This window comes from Dipodomys spectabilis, unplaced genomic scaffold, assembly GCF_019054845.1.
Source record: "Dipodomys spectabilis isolate Male_0828 unplaced genomic scaffold, ASM1905484v1 ptg000137l, whole genome shotgun sequence".
Taxonomy (NCBI): domain Eukaryota; kingdom Metazoa; phylum Chordata; class Mammalia; order Rodentia; family Heteromyidae; genus Dipodomys; species Dipodomys spectabilis.
This window is the reverse complement of record NW_024870814.1, coordinates 6,147,120-6,162,274: the sequence shown is the minus strand read 5'-3', so window position 1 is coordinate 6,162,274 and position 15,155 is coordinate 6,147,120. Positions and strand designations below refer to the sequence as shown.

The following is a 15,155-nucleotide window of genomic DNA, read 5'->3' as shown; positions in this document are numbered from 1 at the left end:
ACCAAAATAAAAAAAAAAAAAAAAAACCCTAAAATGTTAACTTAGTGAACCTCAAAGTGCTACAATTATTTTGCCAGAGCCAAGCCTGGGCACACATCACAAAACCATCATGGACGCAGGCCCTCTTGCCACAAAGCCTCTCTAAAAAGAAGGGGATTGGGGTTGGGAAGATGACTCAGTGGTAGAGTGCTTGCCTCACATACATAAGGCCCTGGGTTCAATTCCTCAGCACCACATAAGCAGAAAAAGCCAGAATTGGTGCTGTGGCTCAAGTGTGGAGCACTAACATTGAGCTGAAGAGCGGAGGGGCAGCGTCCAGGCCCAGAGTTCAGGCCCCACAACTGACAAAAAGAAAAAAAGTTGGGGGGGATTGGTTGTCAGTGGTTCAATTCCACCATCAGTTAAGCCTGAAGCTACTCTCCATACATTCCTCTTTTGTGAAGGGTCAAAGGCTAGTCTAGGAGCTCACTTCACAGGCAGACCCAGCCTTCTATCCTATCTCCTTCCCATATTAGCTCTCCTCAGGAAGGTCTAGGAATACCCTGTAAGAGGATCCTCTGCTCCAGTACCAGTGTCTCTCTGTTCCTGACAAAAGTGCTTATGTTAGAAAGTTGACATACAGTGTTTTAATTTTGAATACTCTTAATATTCCCGCCATACTTCTCCTCTATGCCTCCTACCTAGAAAACAAGTTTAGCAAATAATACAGTTAGTAATGACTAACTGGGCACCCCTGACTCACACCTGTAATCCTAACTATTCAGGATCTGGAGGATCAAGGTTCAAGGCCAGCCCAAGTAGAAAAGTTTGCTAGATTCCATTGCCAACATAACTGTAAAAAAAAAAAAAAAAAGACAGGGTTATAAGTGTAGCTTAGTCTAGCTAGTGCAAGACTCAAGTTCAAACTCCAGGACTATCAAAAAAAAAAAAAAAAAGTAATGACTACATCAAAATTGTGTACACAAGAATATCCACACATTCAAAAAAATGGGACTGGTCAGGATTAGGAAGTAATAAGCAAGAGACTAGGTCAACAGAAGAACATAATTACCACATATCATGATGTTTAAGAAGCCAAGTTGACCACTTCAAGAGGTCAGAAGAAAAACAAAACCAAATTTGGAGGAAAAGACTAATTGGAGCTCCAGAAAAAACAAGAAAGATTAAGCAGCACTTAACACCATCACTAGATTCTCAGTAAAGCAGCATTAAAGGCTCTAACTCCACCCAGATATAAAAAGTGCCTATGAAAGGGAAAAAAATTACTATTGTGAAGAATGAACACAGAGAGATACTACTCGTATTTTAATGTGTACCCATGATTTTTAATCCTAGCTATTCAGAAGGCTGAGATCTGAGAATCCCAGTTCAAAGCAAATCTGGTCAGAAAAGTCTGTGGAATTCTTATCTCTAATTAACCAGCAAATGGAGTTCTCTCTGAGGCACAGAGTTCAAGCTCCAGTACTGGCACACACGCACACACACGCGCATGTGCACGTGGCGTGCACACACGGATACACACACAACATGCATGCACACAATCTGTTCCAAAAAGCATTTTCACATTAATTTGTGTATGTTTGTGTGTGCGTGCGTGCACACACACACACACACACACACACACACACACACACAGCCCCAAGGCTGCAAAGCTGGCTTTCTCACCTGGGGAGGTAATCCTGGGCCACTTACTTCATCTCAGTCTCTGCTTCCTCAAGGAAAAACCAGAGGTTATAATATCACATGCACAAAAGTTCAGTGTGGGAAGTTATACCAATGTGGTAAAGTGCCTACAGCACTGCTTTTTAATGTTGATGTTTAAATATTCATGCTGTCAACATTCAACAAATGAATCACTTATCATGCATCAGATAAACAAGTATTTTAAGGTTCATGGTCTCTGGGGCATGGCTCACTGTGGACCTCCCCAATGGTGGGGGGGGGGGGTAGAGCTCCACTGAGCACACCTGAATTCTGGTCTTAGGTCCATCATTCATAACTGTCTGCTCTTGCTTACCTGAGCTTGTGTTCCTCACTGGTGCATTGGACTGAACTATCCCTTCCAGCTCTAGACACTCATGTAAGGATTCTTGGTAAAAATCTCAGGATAAACCCACCCTAGAAGGTCTGTCTTACAAAGCCAAGTGCATTAATGAAAAGCAGTACAGTCTGAAACATCAGGAATTACTACAACCGACTTGTAAGTTGATCTGATTTAGAGCCTCAGTGCTGTCCCTTAGCTTTTTCAGTCATGGCTGCTGCTCTATCAGTTGAGTCACACCTCCACTTCCAGCTTCTTTTACTAGTTAATTGGAGATAAGAGGCTCTTGGACTTTCTGCCCTGGCTGGCTTCAAACCATGATCCTCAGACCTTAGCCTCCTGAGTAACAAGGATTACAGGCTTGGGCCACCAGCATCCAGCTCAGTTCCAGCTTTTTGCTAGTTAATTGGAGGTAAGAGTCTCAAGGATTTGTCTGCCTGGGCTGGCTTTGAGCCTTGTCCTCAGATCTCCGCCTACCAAAGTAGCTAGGATTATAGGTGTGAGCCACTATCAGCCAGCACCAGTATTTCTTTCATGGTCACTTTATACCATAATAATATTTTACAAATGACTGGGACTGATATTTTTTATATTTGTAGATAGCTTAAAGATTCTTAAAATATCAAAAGTTTATGAAACCAACCATAAGGAAATAATATTTGCATGCTTGGTTTACCAGAGCTTGGTTTGTTAACAATGTTGCAATCCAGATCACAGGGATAGGGAGCAAATTTACTCCTTGGGCGTTCTTGTACTCATGTGCTGTTCCAACCTTCACCTATTGCAACAAAGCCAGTTTCCAGCTTCCAAACAAGTCAAAAGTTAGCAGATAAACACTTTTTCCTCAGGTGCTAAAGTTCCTAGGGCAGCAGACTAAAGGTTATTTCCTCCACTCTAGCACAGCCAGGCAGGACAACTTCACTCTTGGCCACTCCCTCACTCAGACCACTTCTGACTAAGGAAGGGACATGTCCAGTTGCAGTTTGTAAAGTTGGGATGAGTCTACCCACCCTCCAGTTCCAAGTGACAACTCCCCCCAGGATTTCTGAGCTGGGAAATAAAGGTCAGTGCCCTCTTCAGAGAGGGAGCCAGTGATACCAGGCTTGGGTGCCAAGTTACAAGGGTAGACTGGAAAGAGGTAGACTTTGGACTCACAACCAAGTTCAAATGGTGACACTTCTAATGACTAGCAGTACAACTTGATAGGATAAACTTGACCTCTACAAGTCTGTTTGCACAGAAGGCAAAAATGGGAATAACGAGCTTCTTCCATCCTAGCAATTCAGGAACAATAAAAAATACAAAGATTGTAATAGCCACTGACAAATGCTTTCCAAATAGGGTGAAGCCATTTACACCCCTATGAACAGCCCAAAAGAGCAACCATTTCAGCACACACTTGCCGTGTGTAGTCACACACACAGCAGTGAACACTCTGAATTCAAAATCTTAGTGTTAATCAGATGTGAAAAGGTATTCTTGTCTTAATTAGCATCATGGTAGGTTGAACATAGGTTCATGTATCTGGGAGCCATTTATATATAGTTCATTCTGTGAATAGTATGTTTGGCTTTATTTTCTAGAATCAGGGTGAACACTTGGGGCCTTGTTCTCCTGAAAACTGATTTCCAAAAATGTTGTAACTGTCTGAGAGCATGAGTGCGAATTCATTTCCTGTCCTAGCAATTCCAAGTAATTAATTAGAGTTACCACCTGTTAGGATTTCAGAAAACTCTTTAAAAGGTCATAGTTAAGAAAACATTTTTTATGATTTTCTTTTCAAACACTGAAGTATACTTCTACATTAAATGCTCATTTCCCACAAAAGTCAATATTATGCACACAACAGAAAGATTTAAGATTCTGAAATTTGTTTTAGAGCATTGAAAGTACTCAGAAAAATTATATTAAGTGCTGGGAGCTAGTGGCTCATGCCTGTAATCCTAGATATTTGGGAGGGCTAAGGTTTGAGGATTGCACCCAGGCAGGAAAGTCCATGACTCTTATCTCTAGTTAACCACCCAAAAGCCGGAAGTATAGCTGTTGCTCAAGTGGTAAAGTGCTAGCCTTGAGCACAAGAGCTCAGGGCCAACACCTAGGCCCTGAGTTCAAGCCCCAAGACCAATACAAAACAAATAAAACCTTAACTAGGATCATATACATATATACATAAACAAGCTGAAGTGGGGTTTACTCAGGGAAGGATTTTTACCCTGTAACTCCTCTGAACAATTAACATACAGCTTAACCAAATGAATACCAGGAAGCTGAAGTATGTTTTTTGAGAGATGAGGTAAGGGGGAAGGGACACAAAAGGAGACAGAAATGGTGGGCAGATGTAGTCAATACATTCATGTACTAAACATATGTGAAAATGGAACCAGGAAAAGTTGAGGGGACGGGGTGGTTGGAAGAGAAAAGAACAATGGAAGGGGTGATATTGGCCAAAATGCATTGTGCTTATAAAGTGATACATTCAATATCCTTTTAACAATTATTTGAAGATAATAATAATTTTAAAAAGTATCTACTCAGAGCATATACACCTGATGAATGACAGAAATAAAGCAATTCCTGGAGTTCCTGGACAGCAAGTCCAACACAGAGAAAAGGCCAAGTCCCCTTCGTATCTCTCCAGACCCCTACATTCACAATTGCCAAAGTTTTGGAAACTTCATTTATTTCATTCCTCTATAAATTCAGTCCAATTTGGACAAAGATAATTAATAGGAAGCACAGGATGCTTAAAAGTAAAACAAAAACCACAAACATCTCCAAAATAGATTAGATTAGCCAAATTGGGGCAGTTCTCTGTAATCCTTCCCTGTCCCCAACTAATCTTGTACTCATCTCTGCCCCCAAATGCAAACAAGTTTGTGTTTTGATTCCCATCTTTATCACCCTTCAAAACCCGCCAGCTCCAGACAAGAGGCAAGAATGTCCCAGGTATGTTATATCTTTATATCAACACACAAACAATTTGTACTTAACAGGTAGCTAAGAAGCCACAACATTTTCAGCTTCATTATGAAGTAGAAAGGAAAAACCTGAGCCAGGCACTGGTGGCTCACATCTGCTACACAGTAGGCTGGGATCTCAGGATTGCAGTTAAAAACCAGCCCAGGCAGGAAAGTTCTTGAGACTCTTTAATTAACCACCAGAAAACCAGAAGTGGAACTATAGGTTCAAATAGTAGTACACTACTCTAAAGCACAAAACTCAGGAACAACAACAAAAAAAAAAAAAGAAAAGAAGGAAAAGCCTGAGCTGGATTCTGGAAACTCATGCTTGTAATTCTTGCTACTCTGGAGGCAGAGTCCTAATGATCTAAGAATCTAAGTTTGAAGCTAACCTGGACAGACAAATCAGAATCTCTTATCTCCAATTAACTAGCAAAAAACTGGAAGTAAAGGTGTGGCTCAAGTAGTAGAGCACTAGCTTTGAGTGAAAAAGCCAAGCAAGAGTGTGTGGCCAAGAGTTTAAGCCCGAGGGGAAAGGATGGGAAGGGAACCGAAGGGAAAGGAGGGGAGCCTGGTCTCCCCAAGGCCAACAACACTCTTACCTCAGCCAACTGACTGTAAAAGTGAGAGAATACCTAACATGTTCACTCCATCAGTAGAGGAGAAAGCCTATCTTCTTGTGATCTCATCTCTCCTCCCCTCTTTCCTGTCTGTGCACCTCTCCCAAACATCCTTAATACACTTTCTTTGGTAGATTATAGAGCCTATAGCTCTTCCCCTCCTCCTTCTCCACACCCAATCTTTTTTTTGGCCTGAGACTGGAAGTTGCATTGGGTATCTGATGCTTTTGTTCATTGGCAGGCCTCCAACTAAAGGGTTAGTGTTTGTTGTTGTTGTTTGCCAGTCTTCTTAACTAAGTTATCTACAGTCTGGCTTTCCAACACCTTTCAGAAGGTGAAATGTGGCTTGTGTCCTGGTGCCTCCTCCTACCTGGCCCCTTGACTCCCTTCCCTTCCCCATCCACTCCTATCCCCTCCACTTCACTTCTCCTGCTCCTAGCATCCTCCCCTAGAACCTACTGACAGCCTCTCAGAGTGCAGAACTATTCTGGGAGCGTCTGTCCCAGCGCTGAGATGGAAGGCCAGGGTTCCACCTGTTGAAAGTCATTCCTCAGGTTACCCAGGCTTACACACCAAGAATTAACGGTGGCATCAGCTACTTTCTGTTCAGGTACCATCTCTCCTCAAAGAAATGCAAGTAACCCTGCCTCTCCCATACATTGCTTCCTTTCTACTGAAGGAAAAGAGCCCTTTTCCCTCTCCCTTGGCTCCTGTAAGTCTCCACACTATTCTAGCTTCTACACTATGCCCCTCCAGCCCACAATTATCTTTCTAAGCAGTAGTATGTGGTGTGAGTCACATAACTTCTTGGCAAAACTTTTATGTGTATGTGCCAATACTGGGACTTGAACTTAGGGTCTCCCTCTCTTGTTTGGGTTTTTCACTCAAACTATATCTCTACTACATGAGTAATATATCCACTTCTAGCTGGTTAATTGTGTCTGACTTGTTTGCCTGGACTGGCTTTGAACTGCGATCCTCAGATCTTAGCCTGAATAGCTAGGATTACAAGTGTTAACCATCAGTGACTGGCTTCTTTTTTTGTGTGTGAGGCTGAAGACTGAATCCAGGGCCTCAAGCATGCTATGCAAGTATTCTACCACAGACCTATGTCTCTAACTCCTGGTGTAACCTTTGATGATTCTCTTCTGCCAGTTGAATTAAGGGCAGATTCCTTCCCTGGCACTGTCTCTGAACTTCTTTGCTCAAGGCTAGCATTCTACCACTTGAGCCACAGAGCCACTGCCAGCCTTTTAGGTTTATGTGGTACTGAGGAATCAAACCCAAGGTTTCATGCATGCTAAACAAGTACTCTACCACTAAGCCACATTCCCAGCCCCTTTCCTCTCTCTTTGACTTTGCTCTCCCTATGCTGGCTTCCACCTCAAGATGGAAGGGAATGACTACTTGTTCTTTAAATACCTCTGTACTGCTTTGTTCTTCTACAATTAACAAGAATTATTTTGAATTTTAGAAGGAGTGAGCTAGCTGCTTAAGAGGCTGAGCGACGAAAGATAGTGGTTTGAGGCCATAAGACCTCAATCAATTGCTGGACAGGTTGTGCACATCTGTCATCCTAGTTTCATGGAAATAGGCAGCTGGTCATGCAGGCACAAACTAAAGCAAGAAATAAGACCCTATCTCAAAATAACCAATGAAAAAGGGCTGCAGGCATTTCTAAGAAATGGAGTGCCCAGTTGTTAAGCATGAGACCCTGAGTTCAAACCCCAAAACCACAAAATAATAAATGAAATTAATGAAAGAAAGCAAGTGCATTTCAAACATTAGTTTAAAACCATTTCTTCTACCTGACTTTCTTGATTATCTCAGCTCAAAGAAATTTTTCCAAATTTCTCTTTATTTTAAAAGTGCTTCTCCTGGGCGCCCATGGCTCACGCCTGTAATCCTAGCTACTCAGGAGGCTGAGATCTGAGGATCGCAGTTCAAAGCCAGCCCGGGCAGGAAAGTCTGTGAAACTGTTACCTCCATTAAACCACCAGAAAACCAAAGTGGCGCTGTAGCTCAAGTGGTAGAGCTCTAGACTTGAACTGAAGAGCTGAGGGACAGCGCCCAGGCCCAGAGTTCAAGCCCCATGACCAACCAAAAAATAAATAAATAAATAAATAAAACTGCTTCTCTAGACTTCACTGCCTCATAACAAAGTTTTCCTCTTGCAATGCTAATATTACTTTTTCCTAACACTATTTAATGCAAAGACTAGATCTAATACATCTTATCATTCATAGTTCCTAAGCCATTATCCATGATAAATACTTATTACACATCAATTGAAGAAGAAGCTGGATGTCAGTGACTCACACCTGTATTCCTAGCTACTCAAAAGGCTGAGATCTGGGCTGGGAAGGTGGCTCAGTGGTAGAGTGCTTGCCTTGCATGCCTGAGGCCCTGGGTTCAATTCCTTAGCACCACATAAGCAAAAAGAAAAAAGCCGAAGTGGCGCTGTGGCTCAAGTGGTAGAGTGCTAGCCTTGAGCTGAAGAGCTGAGGGATAGCGCCCAGGCCCAGAGTTCAGGCCCCACGACCGGACCAAAAAAAAAAAAAAAGGCTGAGATCTGAGGATCATGGTTCAAAGCGAGCCAGAGCAGGAAAGTCTATTAGACTCTTAACTCCAATTAACTATCCCCTCTCCCCCGGGGGGGGGGGGGGGTGGCGGGGGGGGGGAGCCAGAAATGGAGTTGTGGCACAAGTGGCAAAGTGCTAGCTTTGAGCAAAAAAAAAAACTCAGGGACAGCATCCAGACCCTAAGTTCAAACCCCATTACTGGCATATTAAAAAAAAAGAAAAAAGAAGGTCACATTCAGGGCCCACACCATTTTTCTTGCTTTAGTTCATTTTCAGATATAGTCTCTTGTTTTTGCCTAAGTAGGCTTATACAGTTATTCTCCTACCTCCATCCCCTGAGTATATGGGGTTTCAGATGCATACCACCACACCCAGTTTGTTTCTTAGTCTCTCTGATGTTTTGCTCAAGTTGGCTTCAAATGGAGAGGCTCCTAGCTCCTCCTCCCAAGTAGCTGGGATTACTACAGGCATCGTGTCTGGTCCAATAACAACTGGAATAATCTTTGTTAAAGGTTAAGGTTGTGTGTGTGTGTGTGTGTGTGTGTGTGTGTGTGTGCGCACATGCAGCACACCAGCCTTCCTTCACAAGAAGCTCTAGAAATGAGATTAATGAAGAGTGAGACCAAACCTGACCTTTCCAAAATTTTGACAAGTCAGATATTTCCTGCCAGATCCACCCACCCAAAGAAAAAAAGACGGACAGGGTTCAAATCCTTCCATGGATTTGAAACCAAATGTCAGCTTAGCAATCTCAGTGCCAAAACTTCAGCAACACAGTCAGGGCCCTCCCAAAAGTTTACTCCATGTGAAAAGCACTCATTAAACTCAAGAGTTATATTTAGTAAAAAATGGAACACAAGTTATATTTAGATGAAATGACTTAAAAGAATTTTACCAAAAACAGCATGTTTGTACTGATCTGCCAAAAGAAAAGATTTTCCTTAGCTGTTATATACAATTCCCCGACACAGTCTCTTTATACTTACAAAGAGATTTCTGTGTCCAGGTTCTGTGCCTTATACTTATAATTCTAGCTACCTCAAGAGGACCACAGTTCTAGGACAGCCCAGACAAAAAGCAAGGCAAATGTCCCAGGCATGGTGGTATGAGTTTAATTTTAGCTAAGGGGGAACCAAGGTCTGAAGCCAGGACCAGATAAAAGCAAAACCCTATCTAAAAAAATAACTGAAAGCAAAAAAAGGCTGGTGGTATGTTTAAGTGATAGACACTAGCCTAATAAGCAAGAGGCCCTGAGTTTAAACCCTACTGCTCCTAGAAAAAAACATTTCTGCTTGCCTTGAAGAACAGGAATGCCAATGGCATTCCAAGGCTACCCAAGGGAAAGTGAGATACAAAGAAAATTAAAAGTAAGTTGACATTTTAAAAGACCAGAGAGATTTCGTAAAAAATCTGAGTTGGGAGTGTTTGACAAAGACACAAGCAACTTGTACTTGCACTGCATAATAGTGACTTCTAAATGTACACACTGGACACACAAACTACAGTTGCACTCAACAACTCTTCCTAGACATGCTACTTTCCAAAATGTCATTAGCACTGAAGTTACAGTCACAAACTACTCAATCACTTTGTAGCTAGCTTGCCCAACCATAATGAAGTTTTCTTTTGGTTTTCCTTCATCTTAAACAATTTTTCATATCCACTTACTAATGCTGCTGGAGCACCGACCTGTTCCTTTGTCCCAGTAGCAACTATGCCAGTGAGTGAGGATGCTGAGGCCTACTGCCAGCTATACCTAAAGTCTATGAACACCCTGAAAACACTCCAACCGGGCCCCACTATTCTGGTTTGGAAGTTCTACAAAAATGTTAGCAGCAAACTGGGCACCAATGGTTCACACCTGTAATCCTAGCCACACAGGAGGCTACTATCTGAGCATCCTGGTTCAAAGCCAGCCTACGCAGAAAAGTCTGTGAGACTCTTATCTCCAATTAACCACCATCAAACTGGAATGGAGCTGTGGCTCAAGTGGTCAAGCACTAGCTTTGAGCAAAAATGCTTAGGGAAGCTGGGTGCTAATAGCTCATACTGTAATCCTAGCTACTCAGGAGGCTGAGATCTGAGGATCACAGTTCGAAGCCAGCCCAGACAGGATAGTTTGTGAAACTCTTATCTCCAATAAACTACTCAGAAAAAGCCGGAAGTGTCACTGTGGCTCACATGGTAGAGCACTAGCCTTGAGCACAAAGAGGCTCAAGGAACCCAGGCCATGGGTTCAAGCAGGACTGGCAAAAATAATTAACAAAATATAAATATTTTTTTTAAAAAACTCAGAAATGACACTCTGGCTAAAGTAGTAGAGCTCTAGCCTTGAGCAAAACAGCTCAGGGATAGTGTCCAGGACCAGCAAAAAATAAATAAATAAATAAATAAGCTCAGGGACAGTGCCCAGGCTCTGAGTTCAAGACCTAGGACGGGCTTACATTCTTGTACCATGTATGTACACACACAAAATTTAGCAGCAGAGAACCAAGCAACTCATTCTTATACCACCTATAGGCCTTAGAGCAATCTCAACAGTTGTGCAATTTACAAGTGAAACAACAACAAAAAGACATAAGAAGCCAAAAAGCGAAACTGGATCATACATATTCCAAATTCCTCTTCACCCCAAACTATCAACTCCTTCCCTTTCCTCACCCCACATCTATCTACATCAGAGGACCACTCTGATCTAGTATGTCTCCAGTGAAAACTACACTAATTACAATGATATAATCATCCAGAGGAAAACCCTCACCTCAGCCCTATTGTGCAAATGAGTACTTCATCAGCTCCTCACTGGCTTTCTTCACTGGCCACAATGCCCAAGAATACAGTCAAATTAGAAAAAAAAAACCTCCCTACCACATCAATGAACTTTGTAACTAATCAGATGGTAGGCATAGAAGCACAGACTGTGAGGGTGGGCTGAACTCTATTAAGGCAATGCTCCCAGGAGACAAGTTGTAGGAATGGGAGCAGAATAGAATCCAGGCCCCCCAGGAAAGTATCTTAGGATCCTGGGAAGGGAAGTGGTGACACTGGCTATTGTATAGGGGAATGGCTTCAAAGATGAGCAGGGACAGTCAGAGGCATGCAGATGAAGGAAATTGATTTCCCCAAGGAAAGCTCCAAAATCCTACACAAGCCTGGATTTAGTCATCAGGAATCTACAATGTCAGCAAAAATTAGTCTTTGGAAGTCCTTATACAGAAGAACACAGAAAATGTGGTAGAAGGGCAGAAAGAAGGGACAAACAGAAAACCTGTCTTACTTGGGATCTTAATAGCCAAACAGGAGACCAAGAGATACAGTTGTCAGAGTTATGGTACAAACTTTTTAACCTGAGAGGCTAGAAGAATAAAAATGTCCTAAAATGACTGGAGGTATTTCCAGCTTGAAGTCTTATGTGGAACATTTCTGATGGCCTAGGGCCTGGTTCAGAGCTGGCATACTGATGTTAGTGGCTCCCAAACCCCACTCTCCAGACATCCTAATGATAAATAGAAAACTGGGACTTTGGTGGCAGAACTCTTCTCATCACACACAAAGTTACAGGAAGTATCTGCTTCCATCCTCTGCAGCTATGAGAGGGAAAGTTCACCCAACTTTTACCCACATCGTTTTTCTTGAAATGTGGATGAGAAAAGGCAACGGTCACAGGTCAATGTCCAGCTTTCACTGCAAAAGTGACACAACAGGATTTCCTGGGGTATTCCAGTTCAGCAGATGCAAAGGTGCAGGGTCTCCCTGCCAGGGCAAAGCCAGGAGGTCTGGGTGTTTCTGCAACCCTCGGGATCCATCAGAGCCTCTCACATAGCCCCCACACTCCATCAAGTGATGTGCATGCTCCCCAACTGAACCAAGTGTAGAGACCATCGATCTCCACAAACAATCCCACAAGGACAGCAAGGACAGCCCACCTGTCCATACCTAACAGTTCTTTAGTTATGATCCTTATTTAAGGCCTACTGTAGCACAAAATGAGTCTGCTGTCTGGGAAAAGCCGTTCCTGAAGGGCCAACACTCCCAGCCCCCACTGGAGAACAAACTAGCAGGCACTGGAAAGTTGGGCGGGAAGCAAAGAATGAACTGTGTCCAAATGGCAGTCCGAATCAGGCCTGGCACACAGTAGGTGGGTGCTCATCTGAGACCTGCCAGCGGACCCAGCACCAAACAACCCAAGGATAGAGAGGCAGTTCCGGGGGGGACACAAAGGCCTCGCAGCCCCGGACAGTACCCCCTGGCTACGCAGGGGAGGAGGCGGGAGCTTAGAGCCCAAGAAGGGGGTGAAGGAATCCGCCCTCATTTGCACTTCGTCTGGGGCCCAGTCAATTTGCTTAATCACTGCTGTAAATGCCAGACCCCAGCACACAATGCGCGCCCATTAACAGGTTTAAAGTGTCCTAGCGGTCGCTTTAAATGAGAAAAGCCGGCAACAAAAGGGGGGGGAAAAGCCAAGTTCCTTCACTCGGAGAAAGCCTAGGATCTCCCTCAAAATCTTCTCAGGGAGTTTAAGATCCAGAGTTCAGTAGAGCTCTGCAGAGCCCCGGAGAAAGAAGCCCGGCGGTGATGGCGGGGGGTGGGGAGGGGGGGGAAGGGGGGGTTGGGGAGGGTCGTGGATAACCCACCACGAAGACAGGGTTTGTCAAGACCCAGCTCCAGGTGGCCCAGAGAACCTGGAGAATCGGGCACCACGTCGTCCACCCGGCTCCGGCAGTTCCCTGCCTAACTGCCAAGCTGACCGATCTCTAGGAAGGAAAGCGAGGACACCCCTTTCTCCTTAAAGCACGCACAAATCCAAGTTTTCCTTTTGGCACAAGCTTCCTTTGAAAGGCCAAGGGAAGATCCCCGAGGTGACTCCTAGACCTCGATCCGTAAAAGGGACGAAGTTAAAGCAACTTTTCTCTACAGGCGCGGGTCAGCGCAGCCTCGCGCGCGGCGGCCACCGAGGAGTTGAACTCTGCAAACAAGTTCTGCCCGGGATCGGCGCAGGAGGCCCCATCCCCCACTCCGTGGCCGAGCACCGGGGGTGCATCCCGCCGTCCCCGCCCGGCGCCCACCCACCCCGGCGCAGCCCCGGCCGGCCGACTCGCACTCACCGTGCGCGCTCCTCCGGGAGACAGGGGGCCGTTGGAGAGGTACGGGCTGCTCAGGTCAGGGATCATCAGGAAGGGGTACCCCGGGTACGCGGGTCCCTTAAAGAACGAGCCGTCCTGGGGCCTTCTCACTGCGGACAAAACCAAGACGGGGTGAGGCCTGGGGGGCCCCCCCGGGACGGCGCCGCAGCAGGAAACTCCGGGAGGGGACGGGGACCCCGAGCGCCCCTCACGCGCGCCCCAGGGTGGCCGCCGCAGAGCGGGGAGGAGCGGCGGGAGCTCGGACACCCGGACCTGGGGGGGGGGGACCCCCGAGGCGCGGGACGCTCCGGGACCCGAGCGAGACTGGAGACCCGAGCGGCCGGGCAGCCACGTACCTTCGGCGAAATAGTCCCGCGGCTTCTGGAAAGCGTCCCGGGCGGGCTGCGGGCGCCTCTCCGCCTGCGGAGGAGACACAAAGGCGAGGGCGGGTGAGCGGGAGAGGAGCTGGGGTCCCCCCGGGGCTCCCCACGGGAGCCGCCTCACCTCCGAGTCCGAGCTGCTGCTCTGATTCTCCGACTCGTTGACCAGGGACGACTTGACCTCGTCCAGATCGCGCTGCGCCGAGGCGCTGTCGCTGCTCGGCTCCTGCTCCTCGCCCCCCTCGTCCTGGAAGGGGATCAGCTCGTCGTTCGCCCCGAGGTCGTCCCCGCCGCTGGCCGCTCCGGCTCCTCCACCGCCGCCGCCGCCTCCGCCGCCGCCGCCGCCTCCACTGCCGCCGCCGGCGCCGCCACCGCCACCGAGCTGGGGCATGGTGGGGCCGCGGGCCGGGGCCGCCGCGCTCCGAGCCCCGCGCCTCCCGCGCCCTGCCCGGCCCGGCCGGGCCCGGCGCCCCTTCCTCCCGCTCCTCGGCCCGCTCCGCTCGCCGCGGCCTCGGCCGCCGCCGCTACAGCCACAAAGTTTGACAGGGCGTGGCCCCGCGGGAAGCGGGCCCGCCGCAGCCCGGCCGGGGCGGGGGAAGGCTCGGCTCGGGGGGCCCCTCCGGCAGAGCGGAGCCCGGGGCTCCCCAACTCGCAGCCGCCGCCTGCCTCCGCCGGGGCGTCCCACAGCCTGGCCCGCCGGGGAGGGGCGAGCGGGGACGGAGGGGAGGGCCCGCCCGGCTGGGCAGGGGGGCCGGAGGGAGGAGCCCCGGCTGCAAGCTGACACCCGCGCGCCTCGCGGAACCCGGAGAGCTCCGGCGCGCGCGCACACACTCACATTCGCACGCGCGCACTGCTCCCTCGCACCTTCCGGGGGCTACGCCTCCCCGCCGCGTGCAACACCCCTACCTCCCAAACTCACCCCGACCCCCTCCCCGGCATCCCTAGAGACTCTCTCGGCACCCTCCTGCCAACCCCAGAGTCTTGCCCGCAACCCCTCGGTTATTCTCTTAACTTTCTTCCAAATAACCCCCAGAACTTGTGCGGGTCCACCCCCCTCCCACGGCGAGGGCGCGCGGGCGGGCGGCACTGCCCCCTGCGGGAAAGCCTCGGACCCGCACGTCTGCCGCGGCCCGCCTGGCTGCCTGCAGTGCAGCCTCTGGGCCGGGGCCCGAGCGCTTCAGCCCGGGTCAACTCAGAGGTTTGCAGAGCCCCGAATCGGAGCGATTTATGGCACTGGGAACTTGGTCCCGCGACCTTCTGTTCTTTTCTGTGGGTCCCAGTGTTCCTCGCTCCTGACGTGGTTTCGAGCTTGTCCAAGAGTCAACGTGGAACCCCCCTCCCCCCCAAATAGTTTGGAATAACTTCTTAAATCCAATGATCACTCTTGAAATCAGAACGGGTCACACCCCACCCCAAAAACAGTCATCCCAGAAATCTCCAGAGTCGTAG

The 15,155-nt window shown here is 47.5% G+C and overlaps 1 protein-coding gene across 1 annotated transcript in view; it reads right to left on the bottom strand.

The window, feature by feature from the left end:
- The window catches only part of Tcf7l1 (transcription factor 7 like 1), a 174,926-nt gene extending 160,829 nt beyond the window's left edge, over positions 1 to 14,097 (bottom strand). The window contains exons 1-3 of the mRNA XM_042690481.1: positions 13,831 to 14,097; positions 13,683 to 13,746; positions 13,309 to 13,436 (exon numbers count right to left, since the gene is read on the bottom strand). Coding sequence (XP_042546415.1) covers positions 13,309 to 13,436; positions 13,683 to 13,746; positions 13,831 to 14,097 — 459 coding nt within the window. The remainder of the gene's footprint in view (positions 1 to 13,308; positions 13,437 to 13,682; positions 13,747 to 13,830) is intronic.
- Positions 14,098 to 15,155: the final 1,058 nt, after the last annotated feature.